The 24,812-nt window shown below is 54.4% G+C and overlaps 5 protein-coding genes across 5 annotated transcripts; 4 read left to right on the top strand and 1 right to left on the bottom strand.

The window, feature by feature from the left end:
- Window positions 1-486: 486 nt before the first annotated feature.
- Window positions 487-3,086, bottom strand: GLRG_04408 (sulfate permease; the record flags this gene model as incomplete). Its single annotated transcript, XM_008095093.1, has 3 exons — window positions 487-2,012; window positions 2,068-2,608; window positions 2,664-3,086. The coding sequence occupies 3 exons, from the start codon at window positions 3,084-3,086 to the stop codon at window positions 487-489; spliced, it is 2,490 nt and encodes an 829-aa protein (XP_008093284.1).
- A 2,906-nt stretch (window positions 3,087-5,992) lies between these two features.
- Window positions 5,993-7,476, top strand: GLRG_04407 (TBC domain-containing protein; the record flags this gene model as incomplete). The annotated part of the gene is made up of 3 exons (XM_008095092.1): window positions 5,993-6,421; window positions 6,498-7,276; window positions 7,353-7,476. 3 exons carry the CDS (start codon window positions 5,993-5,995, stop codon window positions 7,474-7,476), a joined length of 1,332 nt encoding a protein of 443 aa, XP_008093283.1.
- A 6,031-nt stretch (window positions 7,477-13,507) lies between these two features.
- Window positions 13,508-15,622, top strand: GLRG_04406 (uncharacterized protein; the record flags this gene model as incomplete). The annotated part of the gene is made up of 2 exons (XM_008095091.1): window positions 13,508-15,221; window positions 15,321-15,622. The coding sequence occupies 2 exons, from the start codon at window positions 13,508-13,510 to the stop codon at window positions 15,620-15,622; spliced, it is 2,016 nt and encodes a 671-aa protein (XP_008093282.1).
- Window positions 15,623-21,142: 5,520 nt separating this feature from the next.
- On the top strand, window positions 21,143-22,494 carry GLRG_04405 (beta-glucosidase; the record flags this gene model as incomplete). The annotated part of the gene is made up of 2 exons (XM_008095090.1): window positions 21,143-22,387; window positions 22,447-22,494. 2 exons carry the CDS (start codon window positions 21,143-21,145, stop codon window positions 22,492-22,494), a joined length of 1,293 nt encoding a protein of 430 aa, XP_008093281.1.
- A 755-nt stretch (window positions 22,495-23,249) lies between these two features.
- On the top strand, window positions 23,250-23,477 carry GLRG_04404 (uncharacterized protein; the record flags this gene model as incomplete). Its single annotated transcript, XM_008095089.1, has 1 exon — window positions 23,250-23,477. The coding sequence occupies one exon, from the start codon at window positions 23,250-23,252 to the stop codon at window positions 23,475-23,477; it is 228 nt and encodes a 75-aa protein (XP_008093280.1).
- Between the last annotated feature and the right edge of the window lie 1,335 nt (window positions 23,478-24,812).

The raw sequence follows: 24,812 nt of genomic DNA, 5'->3' as shown, positions 1-24,812 counted from the left end.
CACATGTCGGTGGTTGTCGGTGTTTCCAAAGCAACATATGTCATCACCTTTCCACTATCCGCCTAGGACATAGGTACAACCATCCTAATTGGGAAACTCAAGAGTCTCGTCCGGTCTCTCGAAGAAGTTAATAACAAAAAGATCGCTCATTGAAACCGCAGCTGCTATGATTATTAAAGAGTGTGTCTTTTATGTAGACAAAAGCTTGCAATTCGGAACCCCAGGATTGCAGGACAGTATCAAGTAAAACGAAGCTGATATGGCAGAGGTTTACATCACGAAAAGATTGACGAAACATGTAATTTACAAATTCATGACATTACGTCGAAAGAATAAGAGCTATGCTCTGCTCTATATGTATGCACAACAGCTCTGTGTGCCTGATCATGACTGCACCGAGCTTTTCTCTCCCCCACTTCATACCTACGTAACAAACGCTTTCCTACCTAGGGTATCAATCGCTAATCCTATGTCGCAAACCTTCATTTAATCACTCGAGCTGCCCGGGCTCTTGGGCCCGGCCTCGTCGTCGGCATGACCCCTACCCTCGCTGTTTGCGATGGCACTCTGCAACGCGCTTGTCAAGTCGACATGGAACAGCGGCCTGTTGAGACCGTGAACGACGACTCCCCTCCGTTTCCGACCGGCATCCTTCTGGGAGCCCAAGGAGACGGGGTCGATCTGATCGTATGCGCCGCTGTCCTTGCCGACTTCTTCGTCCACGGCTCTTGATGACTTGCCGTGGGACGATATTTGCTTCTCGTTGGCCTCCTTCTCCGCCGCAGCGGCGGCAGAGTCTGAGCCACCAATCTCAGCGACGCTGAAGATGGACTTCCACTGGTGCTGTAGGCCGTCGCTCCGGTCAACGGGGTAGCCGAAACCAGCGGCGACAAGCGCTCTCTTGGTCCATCTGTTGTTTATGCAGGCAATGTGCCAGTTCACCTTGTCCGGGGCGGCGTAGCGATCGAGCTGGTTACGGACATCAATGAGCTGCTGGATCGAAGTCAAGTCAACGTTATTGACGGAGCTGAAGTCGAGGATGATCGCCTTGAGCGTTGGCCTGTTCTCCTCCTCGTGCATCTGAGCCTGCGCAATCTTTGCCTTGCGCGATGGGCCGGGATCATTCCAAGGTCGGTCACCAAGACGCCCGTAAGCTTCCATGTTCGTCCGGCGAGTCCGTGCAAAAATATAATCAGTAAGGTATTCGAGGGAATGGCTGGCATTAGGGTAGTTAAAGCCCTCGGAAAAGCGGTAGATGAAGATGCCGGGGTAAGGACTGTCGAGAGTGACTTCGGGGTTGGATCCGTCGCCATGATCAATGGGTAAGAAGACGTTGCGCGCCGCGTTGTCGCTAGCGCTGAAGGTTCCGTACTCGCCAATGACTTGCCTGTGGTCCTCGCCGATAACATGATCGCCTACAACGGAGTGAATTTTGACCTTGCCAAGGAAGCGTCCCTGACCTCTCAATATACGCCATAGAAGCAGCACAGCGGAGATGCAGACGGTAGTATAGATGCCATTCTCGATGGACGAAAAGACGGTGACGAAGACACCGATGAAGAAAATGACGACTTCGAGAGGAGACACGCGCCAAAACTGGTAGACGGTGTTGGGCGGCGTGATCAAGTCTCCGACGGCGTGGATGATGACTGCAGCAAGGGAAGCGCTAGGAATGTAAAAGAACACTGCTGTCAAGGCGTAAATGGCGAGTAGGACGAGGAGACCGGTGATGACACCGGCGAAAGGAGTCCTGACGCCGGCCTTGGACTTGATGGCTGTACGGCTGAAGGAGCCCGTGGATGGATAGCCGCCAAGGAAGGGTGCGATGACATTCGTGACGCCGATGGCAACGAACTCCTGGGAGGGGTTGATGGTGTAGTTGTTAACACGACCGAAGGACTTTGAGATGGCAACATGCTCAATAACCAAGACGATGACACTGGCTGGCAAGAAGGGGAGGAAGGCACTAATAAGGTTGGTGTCGATCTTCGGAGTGCCGACATTCTGGAACCCTGGGTGACTAGTTAGTCAGGGATTTCATAAGTTTAGATACATTCCGCAACTTACCTCTAGGAACATTTCCCAAGATCTTGAACAGAGGGTGTGACCGCCTGTTCATGTTGACCAACCAGCTGATCATGGTGTAGAGAAGGATGACAAAGACCGTTCGCAGAGTCGAAAGGAAGAAGAAGAGCTTCGACTTCTGGGGGTGTCGCTTCGCGAGCGTTGTGAAGATAGATCGAAGAAGGTAAAGCATCGCAAGGGCGGTAAGGCCCATAGCAGCATCCATCTTCGTCTTGGGTAAGTTCTTGAGAGTGTTGATGAAGACAAGATAGGTGGCATCTCGAGTATTGACGCCCTTGATACCCATCAATGTGGCTAATTGGCCGACGGCAATGCTAATGGCGGAACCGGTCATAAAAGCCGACAATGAGGTCAAGGAAATCAGGTTGACAACCCAGCCCATGCGGATCAGACCGATGAAGAGGATGATGGCACCAGCAATGATAGCCAAAGCCGATGCAATCTGGTGACCTTCATACTGTGGGAAGTCTTTTTGTACATCCGTAATCAAGTTACCCACGACAGTTGACATGACGGCCACAGGCTGCATTGTGTTAGCAAAACGTACGACTCTTGTTTTCTTGAGAAGTTGAACGTACGCCTATGGTGATATCCTTAGACGTAGCAAAGAACCAGTAGATGACGACACCCATGAAAGACGAGTAGAGACCGAACTGAGGGTCAAGCTTTGCGAGCAAAGCATAAGCCATACCTTGCGGCACGACTACAGCGCCAACGGTGACACCGGCAACCAGATCGCCAAGGAACCATTGCATGTTGTAGTGCCCAATCCAGTTAAGGAAGGGAAACAAAGAGCGGAGGTAGTCAAGGGCTTGCTGGCCGTCGGGCAAGAGTTCGAGAAACCATTCGGCAGTTGTAGGCTCCTCCTCAACGAACGTGTCAGACGACTGGACCGAAAAGACGGATTCGCCGCGGAGCATCTCCTCATTCTGGGGTTTCTCGAGCTTGATGCCCAAGACCTTGGCCAGGCCATGGCCAATCTTGGTGCTCGTGCTCGGCATTGTGATCGAATCGGTTGAAGAGCGTTTGGAGAAAGAAAGGAACAAAACCCCTAAGGTGATTGTTTCTTTTTCGTCGAGCACGCAGTTACAGTCGCAAGCCGGGATCGAAAGCTGGATCTTCCTTGGGCTAAGGCGTTCAAGGAATATATAGGAGTCGCCGGGCTAATCGCCGTGCCACAGAGCTGAGTCCACACGAGTCACCCGTGGGATTGGGTGCTCGCCGGTGGGCTATCAGAATGAGATCCGGGGGGTGTAATTTGCAAAAGCTGATGTCGCAAGCGGTGACTAGATCGGTTCCGGTCTACAAACCTCGACAGGGTAAGCGATTTAAGGCAGGAGGCGAGAAGTTGACACCGCCAGAAAAAAAGAAGAAAAAAAGTCCTTGCGAGATCGCGCAATCGAGCGAAAGGACACTAGTTGGTCCAAGGCCGACACGGTGGCGAGCTCTGGGGTCCGGGTTCTTGCCAGTGAGGTTGTGCGACTGAAACAGAAGCTCTTCAAGACTTTGGAGGCTCTTCTAAGCTCTTGAAGACAAGCCGAGAGAGGCCGGCAGACAAGCTTTTAATCGACTACAGAGACTTCTGTAGTGGGGTGCCAAGAGAGGCTCTTTGGCACTCCCGGTGGACAAGACGATGGATCTCGTGGGCCAAGAGATGTGGCTCCGGATGACGGATGACGGCGGCAGCCAAGAAATGAGCGTTGCAGAAGAGCCTAGGAGGGAACGACGGCGACAAGGAGAAAATCCTGACAGGGTGTGGCTCAATTCATAAAAGCCAAACGTCTAAGGGCCGATAGCGCGGGTTTAATAGGCGAGAATGCTGGTGTCAGTCAAAAGATCTTTGTCGGTGGTGGTATCCGCACTCCTCCCGCAATATCTGTAGTGTACACACATAGAAACCGGGGCGATGTCGCCATCGAGTCTTTGCCTTTCAAAGCTTAGTGGGGTCGGTCGATGGGGGCCAGGGATTGATTGCTGCGAGCCCGATTATCTTATACCCACAGGAGGGAGGGACCTGCGGGAATGGCTTTCGGACGGGATGACCGCAAACTTCTCATTAAGCGCCATGGGCGAAGCATATCGCGTGGGGGAACGGACCATGTGAGCTGCGGTCTCACAGAGGTAGTTGCGCGACCCCCCTTTCGTTCTCGTCCTGCGCTCGACTCAACTCGCAATTACTATGCTTTGTAGACGACGGAGTAGAGAAAGCTCGGGATTCGCCTGGCGGAGAACCTGAATGTCGTCAGTCATGGTGATGGAGTAAGTAATGCCTTGTTCAGTTGCAGTATTATGGAGATGCTGGAAAATCAGAACTCGGGAAGCTGATGGTCAGACGAGGTACGCACACCACTGCTTAATAATTAATAGGTATGTACAACACTGTGCGGCTGTTCCCAGTTGTGCAACAGAGTTCCACGGCGGAGGAACGAGTCTCCAAAGAACTGCCGCTTTGAGCCCAGCACCAACTACTCTGACCAGTAAGCTTCAGCTTCGGCAACCTGGCGATGGTGCAATAGCACCCTGGTTTGAGGTGATGAAATAGTGTAGTGGGGTGAGAGGGTGCGGAGATGCTCTGCCTGGTTGGTTGGACCCTTCTTGGAGTGGCTGCTGGTTTGGCCAGGTGTGGTGCAAAGCTTTGCCAACATGATTTCCGGACCAGGTTGCCCCTTGATCCTCCGACAGCAGATTTGTAGATGGCCAAACTCCGCGGAGCGCAGTGTGTTGCAACCTGTGATGGCCATTGGGCAAGCGAACCAGACAGTGAAAAGCATATGCGGTTGCTAGCGGGATCCGTACGGGTCGTCAAACGTCATACCTACTGCGTAGGTACGGATACCTGTACGAAAATCCGCCTACCTGGGTAGGCAGGTAGGCTTAGCTTTCAGCTTACGTAGTCGGCGGCCAACAACCCAGATACACTGTGGCACCCGTGACGACAAGGTTGCGACATGCGCTGACATAATACATAGTAGGTAGGCATTTCCTATCGCTGGATGGAGTTTCCGTCCCGATGCGGAATATCTGCTGTGGTCCAGAGTTCGGAACATCCGATCTTATCGGGGTTTGTGTGGCTTGCATCTTGGCTTGTGGCTAAAAGCTTAGTCCAAAATGAACTATGGCGCAGCAAGTGAATCCTCATCCAGGCATGAACGGATTGCCTACCGCCCATATTATTCGCCGAACAACCGATTTGTTAATTCCTATGGATTGCGCATTCTTGCTCATTGGCCCCTCCCAACAAAGTGTTGGTAGTATTATCGGTTATTATAATCTTGGTTAATTCAGGCCGAATCCTTGTCTCCAAGAACAAGGCGTTGTTAGGAATCCTTTTCGTTCAGCCCTCTTAAACTTAGACAACGCCGAATGAATGAGTGGCCATTAAAGCTGATAAACGAGTGTGTTGGCCCAGTCGGCGGTGGAAGTGCACCGAATGGCCAAGAGGACGACGCTGGAACGCGAAAAAACACGGCGGTTGGCAGTCGCGAGTGCTCCCCGGGCAACAGGTACGCCTTAGTCAGAAAGCAACACCAAGCCGCCAACACCTGCAATGCTTGCCAACGACACCACCAAGACCAGAATCACCAACCTCCTCTTCCCCCCGCCCTGGGCCAAAAATAGTAGCCCACGAGGTGTTCGACACCTCGCTACGCCTATAGTCGCCTCCTCTTCTTCTTCTTTTTTCCCCACCCTCTTTTCCTGTCTCTCTCTCTCTCGTTCTGGCCGTCTTTCGACCCCTTGCCTTGCCCTGCCTTTGTTGTTTTTATTTTCGTATAATCGATTGTAATCCTCCACAGACCCAACGTGAACGTAGCTGTCGACCTCTCCCTTACCAGTCGCCAAGATGTCGTCGAGTCCAACAATAGACCCATTCGACTCTCCGGCGCACGCTTTTGGGCAATCTCAAGCCATGACGACCGAATTGCTCCCGCCGCCCTCGCCGCGAACGCATCGTCTCCGTAAACTGCAGTCGGCGCACAACCTGGGGTCCAAGGCCGCCCTCCAACTGCAGCCCCAGCATCAGCCCTCATTGATTGCGCAACAGCGCTTGACGCAGCGGAATATTTCTCCGACGCGCCGAGATCCGAGTGCCTCTTCCACAATGGTTCGACACACTCGAGGACGATCCAACAGCGATGCGCCGGCTCCGGTGGCCCATCACATGACTGCCATGGCCTCCAGCAAGCGTAGCATGATGGGCATTAATCCGAAGTATGCCACCATGTCTCTTCAGCAACTCATAAAAGAGGGTCCGCCCAACGGAGATACTGTTGAAGCCCTGGGCATGGCTCGCCGCAAGGTTCTGAGCGAGGGCATCAAAAGCGACAGCGACGGCATGGTAGAGCACCCTTCCCCTCCTCGCTCCCCCCTTTTTTGCACCTTTTCGTGTACTAAACTAACGTGGGCTCGCGCAGTCAACTTTGCGCATTTATGTCTGGCTGATCCTGCTGGACACTCCCATCCTTCCCACCGACGACTACCTTGGTCTCATCCACCGCGGTGCCTCTCCGGCCTACTCCAAGATTCGTAATGACACATTTCGCACTCTCACGACCGATCCTCTCTTCAGACGACGTGTCAGCGAAGCCAGTTTGATCCGCCTTCTCAATGCTGTGGCATGGCGTCTACATGATTCGCGCGAGGAGCAGCGGAGAGAACGGCCGAGCACCGGCAGGAGTTCTATATCGCAGGACAGCTCGACATCCACAGCAACCGCCCACTCGCAGAACCCGGCCTCGTCGCCGAGCGCCAGGAACCGAGCAAGAGCTCTGACATTGACAACGGAAGGCTCCGAAACCAGTCATGCAGGGGAGCCGGGGACATACGTTCAAGGGATGAACGTCCTAGCCGCGCCTTTTCTATACGCGGCAAGGAGCGAGTCTGAGGCCTTCATCGCCTTCTATACCCTGCTCACACGTGAGTGTCCCGGCTACATACGCGGCGCTATGGACGGTGTGCATAAGGGTCTGGCTTTGGTCGACAAGGTTCTCGCAACCGTCGACTCAAAGCTTAGCGGCTATCTCCACTCCAAGGGCCTAACGGCTGAGATTTACGCCTTCCCCTCGGTCCTGACCTTGTGTGCTTGCACCCCGCCGTTGCCCGAGGTGCTTCGCTTGTGGGACTTTCTCTTCGCCTACGGACCACACCTAAACATTCTTTGTATTGTGGCCCAGCTGATGGGCATGCGGGATCAGTTGATGAGCTCCCCAAGGCAAGGATGCCCATCAAGTTTTTGTCGTCGTCGTCGTGCTATACTGACCATGCAATAGCCCCAACAAGCTGCTCCGTTCATTCCCTTCGCTGCAGGCCGATAAGGTCATTGAGCGCACTCTCTGGATTGTAGAGAGAATACCGGATGACACTTATGCGGCCATTGTTGCCCATGCCCACTGATCAAACGCGGCGCGAGGTGGCGCAAGGCTAGGGAATCCACCGATAGCCAGCAGTTGATATTATCTGCCACAGACAGCTAGATCTATTGTACGAGACCGGGATCATTGCCTCGGACAACTATATCTCCAGGTTCGTGGTTTAAACCTACCGACACGAAAGCACGAATTATGCAAGACGCAAATAAGCCGGTACCACTCCAAACAAGGAGGTGGATCTTTCACGAGAAGAGGGAGCTTGACGAATATGGAATGAATTGTACTTGTACGATATTGGGATTGATGACTTGACGATTGACAGCGCACAAAACCGGGAAACGAAACGAAAGCGTGGCATCGCGAGCGCCAGATATGAGGTAGATGAAAATAAACGATGGCATGACTTCTGGAGAACCCTAGTAAGAAGATACAGCAGCATGCGTTCGCCGCCTCGTACTGAGCGACCGACCTAGATTCTGATATTTGGAGCACAAGGAGGACTAACCATTGGATGTGTTATCTCTACTGCCGTGGATGCGGAATGCTAGCCCGAGAATGGGACGGTCACCCGGGAGCCCAGAACTCTCATCCACCCAACAATCGAACCTTGGAAAGAGGGGATTGCAGAAGTTCCGGTAGCATCGGCTGTCTATTGAATCAGACAGTTTTCTTGCCCAGTGATGTTGTATGGTCCGATATTGGGCAACGTACTGCATAATGCCCCTGGTACCATGGCTTGCTTCGCCCGGTTGCGAAGTCTTTGTCTGGCCAGGCAATACGGAAAGGCATCACAAACATCAATCGGGGAGGAGGGCGTGGACCCTCGGCGAGAGACAATGTATCCTGAAAGATAGCGTACTCTCTAGCCCGCCCAGGAAAGATGAGAATGGCGAGAGCAAGTGATCTTGTTTAGCAACGTGGCCAGGGCCCTTGGGCTCGAGAAGAAACTCTCTGGCTGTGTCTCGTGCACGAGATACACCCATATTCTTGATGATGCGTGTGAAGTGTCCGCAGATGTGGTTCTAAGTGGTTTTCGAACGGGCACACTACTTCATATTCCACATCATCAATCGTCAAATTTCCTGATCTTTTGGCCTTCTTTGGCAGTCTTTGCTGCTAGCTGCTCTATTCACCCGGGGGTAACACAGCAAGAGCTATGCTGGCCTCCATCACGGTCAACGGCTTGACGCGGCGATAATCAGGTTAAGCATCTTCTGCGCCTTCGATGTTTCGGGCCTCGATGGTGTAGATATCGCGGGTTCTATGGATCTCGTCGACCTCACGGTGCGACGCCCCGCGCTCGATCTTCTCCTCCAGCAAGCCGAGAACGAGCGATACCCAAAGAAACGCCCGGTCGGCGTGTATTATCATCTCGAGATGAGCGTTGTCCAGGAGAGCGACAAGGAAGCCCCGGCTCCATGGTTCTCGCTTTGATACTCTTGGACACGCCTTGAAACCGAGATTGTTCAACTAGCCAAACGGCGGCGGTCGGCAGGAGAAGTAGGTGCTTCTGTAATCTGTCTGGAAAAAAAATAGAGTCTGGGTCGCGGTGAAGGGTGTCCACAGAGCAACTTGCCCTTTCCGACCATCTGGCTCCTGGCCTAGGTGTCTCCGTTATTCCTATGGGAAGGTACAAGGGTTCATCCAAGTCTGGTCTTGTCAGATACAGACATACAAGCGCCCGTTTCCCAGCTTATGATATATCTCGAGCGCATGACTGGCGGATAATGAATATATCATATCAGCCCCCGTCCTGCTCCCTACACCATCAAGGAACAAAAAAAAAATCTTGTGCACTACCTACCATGCCGTCACTTCAGGGAAAATCTCCGGCTTGAACTTGACAGGTGCAGAAACAAGACTAGTCTAGTCTGGCAGGGCTCAATAAGGCTTGGTCGGCAGGCAGACGATTCGCTTGCCATCATTGGATAGGTGTATCGGAGGGTGCATGCTCTTCGCTCTCATTGTTCGCCGCTACGAGGTCTGCCCGCCATCGAGCCAGACTGGCTAATAACGATGAGCGGAAGAGGATACGAGTTTGGAAAGTTCAGGTGAGCACAGAAACATGTAGGCCTGCGTGAAGTAGAGAAGGATCGGCGGCAAGTGGCAGTGGCCAATGAATGTTGACAGGCTGGGGAAAGGAATGAGCTGTGGCTACCTAGGCCGTGGATCAGCTGACGCACCGACTTGGGGGCTGGCTGTCCTGTCAGTTGTTGCTATCCGTACATCTTTCTCATTTCTAGCCAGGCTGAGGAGAAGGAGCAACAGCGGAAAGCCGCGAATCAGGCCCCGTCATCGGATGGCACTAATCGGCGCCGCGTGGCAATGTCAGCATTAGTCGGCGTCTTTTATAAAAATTTGTGGCCAGGTTCTTCCCCACGGTAATCGAGATGGATAAAGAACGACACGAAAATGGCTTTGCACGTCGAGATAGGTCAGTTTGCGCCGAGGTGTGAGTGACGGAAGGGAGGAGGAGCATGATCTCATAGGCCGGGAACGATCGTGGGATCGGTCTGCGGGACTCTACAAGCCGTAGGAAAGACTCCGCGCGCCCCAGTCATTGTGTTCGTCGTTCCTGTGCCTGTTTGGATGGTTCAGCCACATTAGGGTAGCATCGTCAGCGTATGCCAGTGAACGAATGGAGTGTCGCACGAAGTGTCCCAGTTTAGGCGGCTCGCCGTCCAAGGGGCTACGAAATGGGCACTAGCCGAGGAGGCTAGAGAATGGATGGCCGAATGGGGCCGGACCTGGTTCCGTAGTGATTCGTTGCTGGGTGAGAGCTGGAAAAAAAACTCAAGTGTGAGGCACCCAAGACGGCACCTGTATGGTACGGGACGGAGACCATCTCAGTCTTCCATTGGCTCAAGCAGCCATCCCCCCGGCAAGTCCATTTGTCCCTTCCCCCAGGCCGTGGCGAGTGAATGGCTGTCCACAACGTGCAAGGGGACGACGGTAGTGTATTATTGTAGTGGCAGCAGCCGCGAGAATCTTGAAGTCCGGCATTGATCGACAGGCCCAACAATCTGTGTCTGTTGAGACGTCATTGAAGGCCGAAAGACGAAACACCAATGCTCGCTTTACCCTCCATAACGAATGTGCGGTTGTCACGGGACGGATGCTAAAGATCGCGGGTCAAATTGGCAGAGGGCCATTGCTCCTTGCATAGACGCGCACCCATATGGCGAATTTGCCCGATGAAGCTTGAAAACGTGGACTCAGAAGAATGAGAAAGACTGCACTGCGTACAAACGGTCCAATAACAATGTTGGTCAAGTCATCCGTAGGCTGGGAGTGTGACGGCTCGCGTTGCTGAAAGAAGTCCGTCCAAGATCCGGCAGTCCAAGATGCCACGGGCAGACAAAGAAGGGTCGATTTATCCGTCTCTCATCAGTACCTTCGCTTGTTACCTGCCTACATTCTAGTGCCTCACTTCGTCGCAAGATAGATAGTTAGAACCACTGCCGAGGCAATTGTTCATTCCCATCACCTGCTAGTTGGCGTGCTTTGATGCAGAGAGAGAGAGGGATGGGGAAGGGGGGGGGGGTGGCGAAGCGAGATTCAACAGCGATTTAGGTAATGAATGGTTCGACTGGAAACATGAATCAGCCTTGAGTGATATCGTTCTAACTAGCGTCATACCCAGACGAAGCGCCGGCCGGGTTTATCTGATGCAGGTACCACCGACGGGGCGACAGGAAGACCAAGTGAGTGCCAACAAGCAAGTCTACTGCAGTGTGCAAACCAAGGAGAAGGTCATCTCCTACTTTCAGAAACATATTTAAATAATAAATAATAAATAAAACCGGTGTAAAAGCAAGCGCATCAACGAGCGAGCTCCTGATAAAGTTCAAAGAAGAGCATTTGGCTTCCTCGGCTAGTCCTCAGCCACGGACGGCACTCCGTCCCACCGAGGTGCGTTACTGGGTTGCCGCGGGGGGATAATACATTCCACCGCATAGGTAGTACCTAATCCGTAACTGACTCCGTACACAATACATTCTTCGCCAAGTACACCCATATACTAAAGTAACCGGCCGGGGTAGGACGAAACAAGTACTGTGTACTTTGCATGCCAGTAGCGGGATGCAAAGCCACGTCGGGTTAGAGGTGCAAATAGAATTCTAAAGGATGTGTGATGCTTGGGACTGGCCCTGGTGGGTTCTAGCGGAGACGTGAATCGCGAATTCTCTACCACTCACCACTCATGTGCGTCAGCGAGAACTCAAGGAGGAGGGAGAGAGAGATACCTACCTAGATGGGAGAGGCTGGGGGATGCTCTTGCTCACAGTGTTCTCAGCACAGCCACTGCGGGGGCTGAAAGGGCGTGGGTCCCTGCTTTCTTCGGAAAGCCAGGCTCCATCCCCTCAGGTCTCCTCCCTTCCATTTCCCTCAACCCCTCGACCCTCGTCCGGGTCCCAGGGCGTCGTCGTATTCCACCATTGTCAGCCATTGGCTCTTCCATCTCGTTCTCGGCAGCCTTGGTTGACATCATGAGCCACACGGAAAGGCACATCTGCCCTCAACTGCGGCGGTCTTGCCCTCCTTCTGCTTCAGCTTCCGCGTCTGATTGCACGGTTCTCGAGACCAATCCCGGGGGGTCGCTGTCGCTGTCGCTGTGGAGTCGAAGGCGCTGGAAGTGTCGGGGTAACTCAACTAATCCTAGGTACTTTGGAGAGCGTGGCTTAACCCGAATGCCGGAGCAGCCAAGAGTATCCGTAAGTGCGGCGAATATGAGTTGAGTGCGGCGGCGACCGTGCCTGTGCCTGTGCCTGTGCCTGTGCCGTGCCCGTGCTTGTGTGTGGGCGTGCGGCTCTAGGTACCTCTTGCTCGGCTGCCTGCCCGTTATTTACTGCGCAGGGTGGCTCCCTCCCCTTCCTTTGGGGCTGATGAGAAGCCACTGCTGGGGGCAGGTAAGAGTCGTAATGGGTGGGCGATGTATCGCGTGCGTACAGCCACTCACACACGGCCACAAGTACCAATCCTCGAACCCCAGTAGGTAGGTAGGTAGGTAGGTAGGTAGGTAGGTAGGTAGGTAGTCGATTCTGTCAGGTACCTACCGTCCTTCAGGTAAGAGCAAGATACTCGTCCTGGCCACATCCAGCTTCCAACGGGAATCCCTCCCCATGCGCAAATATCTGTACTGTCTGTACATGTAAAATAGGTAGGCAGTCGTATCTTGCGTGTTCCAAAGACCCGTTGCAGATGCAGCAACGCCAACGGCAACAGGCGAGCATGAGGTTCACAGCTGGGTTCGAGTTCCACTTGTGGGTGAAAAGCGAGGCATGTAACCTCCCCTCCCCAGATTCCCGCCCCTTGCGTCCTATGTCCCGGTGTCTATCCGTCGCAGTTGCAGCGTCTTACCTAAGAAAACCAGATACACTGTGGTGAGGTAGGTAGGTGGGTAGGTAGGTTACCGAGCTAGGTAGATTGGTAGGCGGACAAGAGTACGCGGGTACCTCGTCCCTATCTTAGCGTGCCGCCCGCCCCAGTGTGCGTCCGTACCTCCCCGTCTGCCGCCGCCGCCGCCGCCTGCTGTTGTGGCAGAGACCGCAAGCCCCAACACGCCCTCATTCGCAGACACGCCGTCACACCTCTCACTCACTTTCTGACCATTTTGCCTTGCCTTACTCTTTCTTGCCGGCACCCGCCCTCCACCCTTCCCTTTTCCTTCCAGCTTCTGCCACACTTGGACTTCACTTCTCTTTTCCTCTCTTCCTCGACGTCAACTTTGCCAGCCAGGTCTAGTCTCGTCACGGCTTTTGCGCACCTTTCCAATCCTCCAAAAGGCCACTTGCACACTTGCTATTGAATCTGCTTGCGTCGGCCGTATTTCAATTCGACCGTCGTCGCTCCCGCCACATTCCACCGCGACTTGTCCGCTCGTGCCGTCAATTCGGGGGTCCTGAGTCCGTCCACCAAAAGAACCGCCACCTGTGGCTGAACGACTCGAAGCTCCCATGAATCGTCCTTGATCATCAACAACGACGCGGTCGCATTGGAGCTTCCATTCCCATAATAACAAGCATAATTATCGCGTTTGATGCTTTCGCCTGCCCATGGCCTCGGATAACGGTCCCATCGCGACCGAAGCCCCTCTTCTGGCAGCGACGACGCCTGTCGCATCAGACGTTTTCGCGCTTGGAGGAGATCCCACTCGCACCAAGTCACTCAAGAGGGCGCGCGAATCCACCCCAACATCGCCAACGTCCGTCATTGACCCCCCAGTCGACGGCGCTGTCCCAGCCGCTATCCCCTTTGCCGACTATCCCTCTCCCACGAAATCCGCTCGGTTTGCCTTGGCCTCGTCGCGCCGCTCGCCGACGCCCTTGACAGCTGCGGCCGCCCTGGAGCATCTCGAAGAAGAGCGCAAGCGCGAACAGCGCCTGAACCCGCCTGCGTCAAGCGACAACCCCGGCCATTCTGTTCTTTCTGTCCTTGCCGGCAGTGTTGCTGCCATGAGTCGAGCCGACGACGCGCCACAAGCTCCCACGGCTTCCATGGAAGCCTCCACAAAGGCGCCCGAGGCTGTGGCATTGCCACAGGCCAGCAATGCGCCGGCGGAAGCTTCGGAAGCTGGCCCCCAGGGCGTGACGAATTCGGCCAGCATAGCAAGCGCCCTTATGACGACTAGCCCGGGCCCAATGGATGTTGATTCCAAGAGCAACGAGCAAAATCAGCAACAACAGCAGCAGCAGCAGCAGCAGCAGCAGCAGCAGCAGCAGCAACAGCAACAACAGTCACAACAACAGCCCCAGGCCCAGCTCCAGCATCAACCCGAGAACCAAATCGAGCACCAGCCAGAGCTCCAGCATGACCATCAATCCGAGCATCAGTCGGAGCATCAGCCCCAGCACCAGCCGCTGCACCCGACTCCGGTTCATGACGACAAGAACATACCCGGATCACTGTCATACCCAGGATCGCTTCAAGCCGCTACTATGATGCCCGCACCCCCGACACGCGGCATGAGCTTCCCCATGCCGTCCCCAGGGCACGATTCCCCTACACAGTCGGGCAAGAAGCACAAATGCCCGTTCTGCGAGACCGAGTTCACGCGTCATCACAATCTCAAGAGCCATCTGCTCACGCACAGCCAGGAGAAGCCATACATATGCCAAGAGTGCAACATGCGATTCCGGCGCCTTCATGACTTGAAACGCCACAGCAAACTTCACACCGGTGAGAAGCCTCATGTGTGCCCCAAGTGCGATCGTAAATTTGCTAGGGGCGATGCGCTGGCCCGACACAGCAAAGGTGCTGGTGGTTGTGCCGGCCGCCGGTCTAGCATGGGTAGCTTTGCCGAGACGGATGATATGGATGGCACGAGCATGCACGATGGCGACGACTCCATGGCCGGCATAGTTTATGGGAACGAGGAAGATATGACAGAAGAGGAGAGACGTCTGAGCCTGCCGAGCATCAAGGCTCAGCATGCTGCGGGTGGACAAGGCAGCATCGACGGATACAATACCCATTCCAGGACGTACCCGCCTGCAGGCCCTAGACCTGGTACAGGCGGGCTCTACCCGCCGAACGTGGATCGAGGCGTGACTAGTTCAAACACGTCTCCGAGCATGCCCAACAGCATTGCTGGAGTTCACACGACCAACACAAGCGTGTCTTCGGTACCCGTAAGCGGCGCTTCTGTTTACTCGCAAAGCGGTATGACAGAAAGTCCGAAGCCCCTGAGCCCTGGACACGACACAAACAACATTGCGAGACAGCGCTCGCCAAGCCTCACCCAGCAGTTCCAGCAGCAACACTATGGCCGTAGGCCTTCAGACAGACACACTTCGCCAGGTTGTTCTACCACCTCAGCAGGTTGCTTGCAACTGGTTTATTTGAATCCATGCTAATATTGATTTATAGCTTTTGCTGCTCCCGCAACACAAGCTGGCGCAGCCCCTACTGCCGCCGCTCACAACCGTGGCTCAAGCGGAACACAGCCCGGGGCCGAAAACGGTGGCAACATGTTTGCTACTGACCCCGGTGTTTGGGCGTACATCCAGAGCCTCGAAGACAAGGTTAAGCAGCTATCTGACAAGGTCACGGCATTTGAGAAAGCGGAGAGCGCGAAGCAGGCACAAATTGGACTGCTCACGAGTGAAGTTACTGGGTTGAAGAAGCAGCTCGAGGCCCGCGACGCCGAAACGACAGAGGTCAAAGCATGAAGCAGTACACGCAGGTACAGATGACGGCACTTCTCAGCCATCTGCGCAACCTATCACCTATGTAACAACGACGAAATGTTTCTGGTGGGGAGCAAGGCGGAAAGAGGAACCTCATGCCGCGGCAGGAGGACGAATCGGCGTTTTCACTCATTGTCGGCGGTCTTGATTTCTCATCTCTCTTTTGATCTCACCGATCCTTCTGCCTCTCTATCTCATTACTTGCAGGACATCCCGTCCCGGGGGGAGGCGTTTTTTTTCGGGGACACTGGTAGGTGTGCGACGGTGTGCCTCGACACGGAAAAAAAGTTTCTGACTTCAGAGTCATACATGGCCTCATTCGTACGTAGTAGGAACTTGGGGCCTTTGTCACAGCGCGGGGCACGCCCGAAGGCCGACACGACGAACATTTCTCTTCTGGTAGTTTTCTGGAGGATCATGTTACCGGGTCGTTTCCCTCTTATTGTATTATAGCGGTCGTTGCAGAAATGCTAGCCCCATGACTGTTGTTGGTCTTCCTTGATAGGGGGCGAGAATAGTAGAGCTTTTCCTGACTTTATAGACGGGCTGGAGAAGGCGTTAATGGACATGATGTCGGTGCTTCTTGATTCGCGTCTGCTTGTCCGAGTTGTCTCGTCAGCTTCCCACGAGATGCACCGCGGCTCATCCTGGTACTATCTGCTCCCTCATTCATTCAAGAGACAAGCCCGCCCGGAACTGGCAGTCGGCAGTGCAGGTTTCGAGCTGCTTCGAGGGATACCTGAGGGCCATACATGCCTCAACATGACACGAGGGGTTTATCTCCTAGATAGACCTGTGCATATGCGTTGATTGCGCTAGACAGACGCACTTTTCCCCCTTGAACCTGCTTCGAGGGATGGGACGTTCCGCCGAAGGGTCAAAGGGAGAACTCACCGCTCCCCTCTCTCCTGAATCGCGATCGTAACGCCTCCCCTCATACAACGAGGGGAAGTCGATCATACGAGGCCATACATTATTTTTGCTAGTCAAGAAAGGCGAATATTCTTTTGTGGTTGTGGACGAGCGACTCCCCCCTCGTCAGAATTCGCCGCAATTGCAACGAAGCTAACGGCTTGCCCATCATATATATACATATGTATAACGTACATGCATAGCTCAGCCACAACCGGCATTGACTGCCAGCGGCCGTATGCAGAATTCACTGAAATCTCCCTGCGGTGCTGTTCACAGTCCCGGACCGAACCTGAGAGGACTCGTGAAAGGATATACTTTATCCGCGGTCAAATCGATGGGCGTTGCTGAGATTGAGTACGATTTGGTGCGGAACCCAACATTGGAAGCCCAATAGGTGGGTAGCTCAGCGCTCGTGAAGGACGCTCGTAAAACGGGAACAATGACACACCCAGCCGAAGAAACCAGTGGAACCGGCACGCAATACCGCGACAGCCATTCCTTGTCCCGAGGACCGCCTCCTGTTTCTGCGTAATGTCTCTAGTCAAAACAACGGCGGTCCCGTCCCGCAGGGCTCTAGACAGTCGGGCACGACTATTCTGGCTCAGGCGGCCAAGCGCATAGTGCGTCATCCCGCTGGTATGGGCCTGGCGCGCCGCAGGAATGTTTCCGACTCGGAAAAAGGGGAGGCATACCGGTTGCCTTGGGAAGACATGAGTGAAGGTCCTGCTTAGGTTCAAGATCACCCAACTTCCGACGTGGGGGTTTCCTGCTGGTTTCGAGAAGTTGGTGACATGCTTCACGGCGCAAACCCCAACCAGCCGTTGAGCGATCGATCACCTTTGACGCGAAGTGGGGAGGCCGGATTGCGTCGAGACAGCACTGTCGCTCAAGCCGATGAGAAGAGGGGGTGGGTGCGCAGTCCCTCTCTGTCAGTCACAGACCTCTGGAAGGTCCTTGCTTGGTGTCGTGACTGTCGAGAACGAAAAGCCGTGCAGGCCTGGACCCTCCAGAAGAGTTGTCGATGTTTCATTGTTTCAGGTTCAAAGGCAGTAGTGGCTGCGGCCATTGCTTTTCGCCTTAGCGCAGATCGATCGTATCTTCCGAAATTGGGGTGTGGATTTGCGGACGTCATGGCCGAAATGAGACGAGGGGGAAACGGCACGGCTGGGATACGTAGGTGGGTGGCATCTAACGGCAAAAAGGGTTCTGCATCCTGACTCTGGAATTTCTAGGACTCAGCATCTCGGCGCATGGGTGATGCTGTGGCCATGATCGAAGCTTGGTCAGGCACCCCATGCCTGATTGTTTCCTTCGCCTTGGCGACCATGATTTGGATGAGGAACGATGGGTCAGGACGCCGTTCCGGCTATTGTTTGGATGGATGCCGGGTGGCGGGCAACGCGATCGAACCCGTTGGCTTTGTCGTCCTGCAGTGTTCAGTTACCGATAGGTAGTAGAGCACCGTCCAACTCATTGTTGCGGCTTCCGATATTGTTGTTGTTGATTAAGTGAGTACGGGTATTTTGTGGCTTGCCCGTAGGCCGCGGCGCTCTGGGAAACGGCGCTCTGGGTACTCTATAGGCGAAATGAGCGAAAGCCTGGTGATACCTCCTTCCCCCCCACCCCCTTATTTCTGTGGCAGGCTGGGGGAGACAACACCACTGAGCGATTTGGCTGGCTGACGCCATCGCAATCATGATTAAGATTTGTCGTTGGAGTCACTCGCCAAATCATGGAAGAAGCTGGAGCTGAAGCCGGAGCAGGGGCTGACGAGAGTTGGCAACAACACGTGGGTTTATATTATTTGCATCTTTTGTCACCAGCGATCTCCAAGGGTTTGCCGCGGTGAAGCAAGCGCCACCATCAGACTTGAGATCCATCAACAGCTAGCTGCCCCAGCATCAGATCACGTCAGGATTCTCCAGACCAGACGGCGTTGATGTGTACGTGCACAGAATGAAGGTTCATCGCGGATCTGTTCTTCAACCCTGGTCAACGGCGCTTGCGTTCTCGAAAGCCTCTCCTGACGGTGGACAATGGGGTGTGTGCGGTGTGCCTGACTATGGCCGCCATTACCGACAGTAACGTCGGCCGGGAGCCCAAGTTCATTTGAGTGCGTGCTGCTCAGCTTAGCGCCTAACGTGATGAGGTAGAGCCATTGTGGGAAACGGAAATCAAACTGAGTACTCCGTAAGGTACGGATACGGTTGTATGAGTCGTTAATGGAAAGGGCACCATATCAAAGGGAACCGTGGTTGCTCGAACAGGATGGCTAGCCGTTGGGGGCGCCATCGGGTATTGCTCCTCTTCAGCGAATCAAGATGTGAGGTGACCATAAGTAACAGCGGCCGGCAACAAAACGATTGTCAGCCAAGCGAACACCAAGGAAATGAGCCTGGACTCGGGGGATTAGACTTGTGGATTCATGGGCTCATTGGGTAAAGGCGCCGGGCAGAATATCGCCAAGTGAGGAGCATGGAAATTGAGCAAAGCTGTCAAAAGCCAGCCCGTGGTTCGCGCGAGCAGGGATTGGTTTCCCTAAGCAGGGTTCTTTGATTGTGCCAAGGGAGGCTGGTTCGACTGCAGAAGGTCGAGGAAGGGGCGTTGATATGACTTACTAGGTATATAGGACACGGCGGGAGGCTAGGTTCAGGCTGAATTGTATCGAGGCAGGGATTTTGAGTAATCCAGTTGGCAGTCGGATTCAATTCAATGGCAATGTATGGTGATCGTCATTCGGCCAGCCGCGCTTATCTGCATCTGCCTCTTCACCGTTGAACAACATATCCCTTGGGAGCAGCCCGCGTGCCGCTAGAGTCAGGGAACGAAACATGCATACTTTGTACATAACGGGGTCCGAGAAAGGGGTTGACAATGGTGTGGTGTAGTAGGTGGATGGCCTGGCACGTGATAGCGGGTTTGGCGGTGACGGACGTTAATCGCTGCTATCGTATATGTATATGGGTGACGCCTTGTATTATTTTTGTCCTTTCCATTCTTCACACACGCATCCTCTTGTTCGGCATGGGATGAACTTCTGAGAAGCCGAGCCAGAAGAGGATCGGATGACATCGGTGGGAGCATGCAGTATGTAGCGGCAACGGCACGCAGTAAGACGGGAAGGTCCCTGGGAAAGCCTTGCGCACCAATCTTATGGGAACACAACACAATTAGAGGTGCAAGTTGCACAGAGCAACAACTGTCTGGTACTTGGGTAGTTTACGAACAGTGAAGAAGAGTCGCCATTGTCACCGTTACTGCCACTGCTACTGCAACGCAACGCGGCGCAACTCAGCGGCGTAGCGCAATGCAATGCAATGCAACGGCTGCCAACGCTTCAGTCTGTTCTCTCCGAACTGGAAGGGCCACCCACCCCCCGGTCGAGTTTCCTCGTATGACCCACGGCGCATAGAACAATGAGGGGGTTTATAGGTAGGTACATCTTCCGAGCCTGCTTTCCCGTGGTCCAGGCTTCATGTTGTGTGCACCTTAACTCAAGTGGCCCTAGGATCCCATGGGCAACAACACAAATGTGAGAGATTGCGAGTACCACAGTACCAGCACCACCTACCTACCTTTGTATGTGTTCGTACATGGTTTGCTGGAGGGTGCGCTGGCTCGACAGCTAGGTACCTACCTACTACTGCTGCGTATGTAGTGTAGGCTGCGTGGACCCATCCTCGTTGCCCTGCGCGTGCATGTCAACGCAAATAACTGGAGCCAGGAACCACCAATTTTAATAATGCGCTAGCCCCTCTTTGGGAGATAACCCCCTTTCCTTCCCCTTTTGGGGATGCGCGCCTACCTCCTGCACAGTGACGGCGCACGAGGCAGTGCCCTAGCGAGCGTTGCAAGCCCTGGCCGCCGTACCTGCAGCGGATCGTCTTCTTTCTGGTAGTTTAATAGGTAGGTAGTGCCTGGGCACACTGGGGTACAGAGTATGGCCACTGGTCTTGGACTTTGGGAAGGGCCCCCCCGGGTGGCTTGTATGGCCTGGTACCTGTCGTCCCTGGCCTTCCCTGCCTACCTAATTTCCCGGGGGGGTTCCCACGACATGGCTTCTTTACCCTGTTTCCCTCCACTTTACTCTCCCCTTCTCCCTCTTTTCGCTCACTCTCTCATGGTTATTGAGCTCTTCACTCTCGTTCATCGTGTTGATTCTTCCAACTAGAGAGTTCGCTCTCACTTACACTCCTTTGAATCCGAGTCAACATTCATTCGTTATCCTACCACCACCTACCAACTCGAGTTCCGTTTCGATCCCTCTCTCAACGACAAGCCTAATCGGACACATCGAACGATTCTCGACTTCAATTTCTGATCCCTCACGAGAATAAGGGTGAGTTACGCAAGAGGCCCCTCTCCCAATCGAGCGCGCGACGCAAACCGTGGAACACGATTTGTCGAGTCGAAAGATGCGACACGCAATGCCAAACAACATATTTCTCCCGCCTCGATTCATATGCCAATGCCATGGCGCCCTTTTCGCATCTTGTCGCATCGCACTCGTCCCGTTCCCAGATGCCATCTTCTGCTCCCTGCGATGAAGTGCGCTGACATGCTCTCAGAACATATATAACAAACACGATGAGGTCCATCACCAGCATTGCAATCGCGGCTTCCCTTGCCGCCGGTGTTGTGGCCCAACCCCACAACCACCGTCACCACCACGTCAAGAAGGATGCCGCCTCGCCTATTGGTAAGCGAGACGTCGTCGTCGTGTACGAGAACGGCCCTACCGTGACCACCTATGAGCTTGGAGGAACGCCCATCAGTGAAGAGGAGGCGAAGAAGGGTATTCAAGACGGTCTGTACGTCGTCATTGGCGAGACCACCCCCAGCTCGAGCCCTCTCCCTCCTGCTTCGACCTCCAAGTCCCCCCAGCCTTCGAAGGATGCCCAATTCTTCGAGGCAAAGGTTGAGAAGTCCACCCCCTCGCCGACTCCGACCCCGACCCCGACCCCGACTCCGTCGCCCTCTCCTTCGAGCAAGGCAGCTCCCACCTCCACCGCGTCCCCAAGCGGAGGTTCCAGTGGCGGCGGTGTCGACTCCGAATTCCCCAGTGGCACGATTCCTTGTTCCCATTTCCCCTCCGACTACGGTGCGGTGCCCGTTGACTATCTCGGTACCGGCGGCTGGACCGGCATCCAGAAAACCCCCGACTACAGCATTGGCGATGCGGTCATCTCTTTCATCGAGACCGCCGTCTCGGGTGACTCTTCATGCCCCAAGAAGTCATTCTGCTCGTACTCTTGCGGTGTTGGCTACCAAAAGACACAGTGGCCTTCCGCCCAGGGTGCGACCAAGCAGTCCATCGGTGGAATCTACTGCAACAGCAACGGGTTCCTGGAGCTCACCCGACCCGAAAAGACAACCCTCTGCGAACCCGGCGCCGGCGGTGTCACTGTGAAGAACGACCTCGACCAGCAGGTCAGTGTTTGCCGTACCGACTACCCTGGTACCGAGTCCATGGTCATCGCCACCGTTCCTCAGCCTGGCCAGACGTTGGAACTGACCAACCCGCTCTCTTCCGACTACTACGTCTGGGACGGCAGCCCTACCACCGCCCAGTACTATGTCAACAAGGCCGGCTACAGCGCCGAGGACTCTTGTGTTTGGAAGAGCTCTTTGGACCCTCTTGGCGCTGGTAACTGGGCGCCCATCAACGTTGGTACTGGCAAGAGCGCCGACGGCAACACGTACATCTCCATCTTCAACAACGCACCCACCTCGGTCGCCAAGCTCGATTTCAACGTTGAGATCGTCGGTGATGTTAACAGCAAGTGCGCGCTCATTGACGGCGTTTACACTGGAGGTGGCACTGGCTGCACTGTAAGTTGATACTCTTGCACCTTGTACACCTGTATGCTATACTAATGTTCATGCCACAGACGGCCATTTCCGGCAATGGAAAGGCCACCATCCGATTCTTCAAGTAAAGTCCCACAACCAGACGACAATTGGGGTGGACTATTGGCTTTTGTTTCTCGTGAATACCTCTAGAATTTCGACGGATCGGCATGACATGGCTGCCATCGACCGACTGATTAACTTCCGCTCACGATCTGCGATGGCCTTTTTCTAATTTGTGTGCATACTATTCGAGCCGTAGAGACTTTTGGAGAGGAAAAGTTGGAGCGATTGATGGAGAGGGGGGTCAACAGCCGAAGGCTACAACTGCCCGAGGGCTGCAACCGGAACTACCTTGGATTCACAACGAGCCGGAACAGACATCTCCTTTCTATCAGCGAGACTCGGCCCTTGTTAGCTCGAGCCACGATCTGCGACGACCGCCTTACGATCATGAGGCGTTTTCTTACGCGGGGAGGCACCGACTTGCGCCGAGGGGAAACTACGAACTTGATAGGATGTTAGAGATAATTCTCGACTCGGGTAGTTTGCACAAGAATGGACGGGAGATTGGGGAAGGGCGGAGTTTGAACGGCAGCCCTCGCCGGCACATTGTCACCTTGACGCATCGTTTCCTTTGTCTAACCCCGTTTGCCTGCCATTGTGCTTTCACTGTTTTTGCGGGGGTGGGGGGCCTCACAATGATTGATCGAAGCCCGCGGGCGTTGGGGGTACCCTTATAAGCCGCTTTGTGTATTGCTTGCCGACACAACGTTAGTTCTTTAATCCATTGCTCACGATCAACCTACTTAGTGAGCGTGGCATTGTACCGAGTTGGACCGCCATGTCGAGTGTGGAGCGGGTAAAGTGCTGGCTAATCCAAGGTCGAGGTTGGACCTCTCCGGGGTGTGACGAGGCGGACGCCGCCGGTCAGCAGCCGTTGCAAACCGCAACCCGCCGACGCCGATCGGGCCGGAGGCCAACATCCATCAGTGCTCCCCGTATGTGGTTTGTTGCTGACGCATGCGCAAAGACATGGGTCGGTGTCAAGGTCCAGACAGATGCGATGTAAGGATCAGGTGTTTGGAGAGTTGTTTCGCATCGCGTTGTGTCTTGCGGGATAGATAGTTCATCTGCCTCGACCGGGTTACGCGGTTCCCATCGGCGCACGCGGGCAACAGGCAAAACAGCTCTCGATTAGCATGGCCCCGCTACAATTGATGCCTATTCCCGCTGCTGTCACTTGAGTGCCTCCTATGTGTCAGCAGGGTAAAACGAGGTCAGTGCCACACTACGCTACTGGTGGCTAGCAATACAAGTAGATGCCCCTACAGATATATGGAAATACAAAAGTCCTCCACATTACATGCACACCCCCAACAGTTGGACAATGTCGCGAGGTGGCGTTGATAAAAAAGGTTTCCTATTCTATACCGGTAGGGCAAAATTATGTAACAGAGTGAGGGTGGAGGCGTCCTACTTGACGATGTCGAGCGTCAATCGAGGTGGAAATCAAGGTACCTTATCCGTAGGTGAATAGTTAGTGGGGAAACGAATGAAGAGCGGGAACCAATGGGGGATTGATAGCACCGGGCTGATGTACTATGTATGGAGTACCTAGCAGAGGCGCTGTATCCGCTCTCCCGCGCCGGTTTCATCGGAAATGTCTCTCCAGTGCGCGCCATCTTGACTTCCCTTCGTCTCCAACCCACGCCTTCTTGCAGCTGTAGTTCCTTAAACCCCCCCCGGCCGCTGAGTTCGGCGGGGAACGACGCGCCTGATTTAGAAGCAGCGAGAAAGGCTTTCCTTCCCTCCCGGTCTTTTGTTCGGCATCCGGCGGCGGCGGCTGTTGAGATTTCGCCTCTCCTCCCTCGCCGGAGTGACGGGTGACGTTCGATCTGTAATTTCTTCACCGTCGCTCAGAAACGGCTACTTTATGTAAGATGTCTTACCGCTAATCCCGTGCCCCCCTCCCAGAGCAAATTGAACGCCCTCTTGCAGTTTCGCGGTATGCCGCGTTGGGTTGGTTGGGGTCAGTCATGTGCATGTGTGTCCCAAGGAAAAGGGCCACATGACTGTTATATTCCTTCATCCGTTTTCATTCATTCATCCGCGAATCGCAGGTCCCGTCCCATCTTTCCAGCCTCTTGTTCGGATCGGAAGGGCCGCCACCTCCACCAGCGTGCGAGGGGTATGGCAGGCCAAGTCCGGGCCAGGCCGGGCCCGGCCCAGTCAAGCAGGCTAAAGGCGGGGTGAAGTGCAAGATAGGTCGCAGTGGAAGAAAAAAAATTGAAAACAACAACCCCGAGATGACACCTTAGGTGTGGTCCGGTCTGGCCTGCTTCTTCCCTCTCATTGGTAGTAAATCCTTGACAGGTTCTCTTCCAACGTTATTCTTTTACCTATT

This window comes from Colletotrichum graminicola (genome assembly GCF_000149035.1).
Source record: "Colletotrichum graminicola M1.001 genomic scaffold supercont1.14, whole genome shotgun sequence".
NCBI lineage: Eukaryota > Fungi > Ascomycota > Sordariomycetes > Glomerellales > Glomerellaceae > Colletotrichum > Colletotrichum graminicola.
Note: the sequence above shows the minus strand (reverse complement) of the source record. Positions and strands in the feature narration are given on the sequence as shown.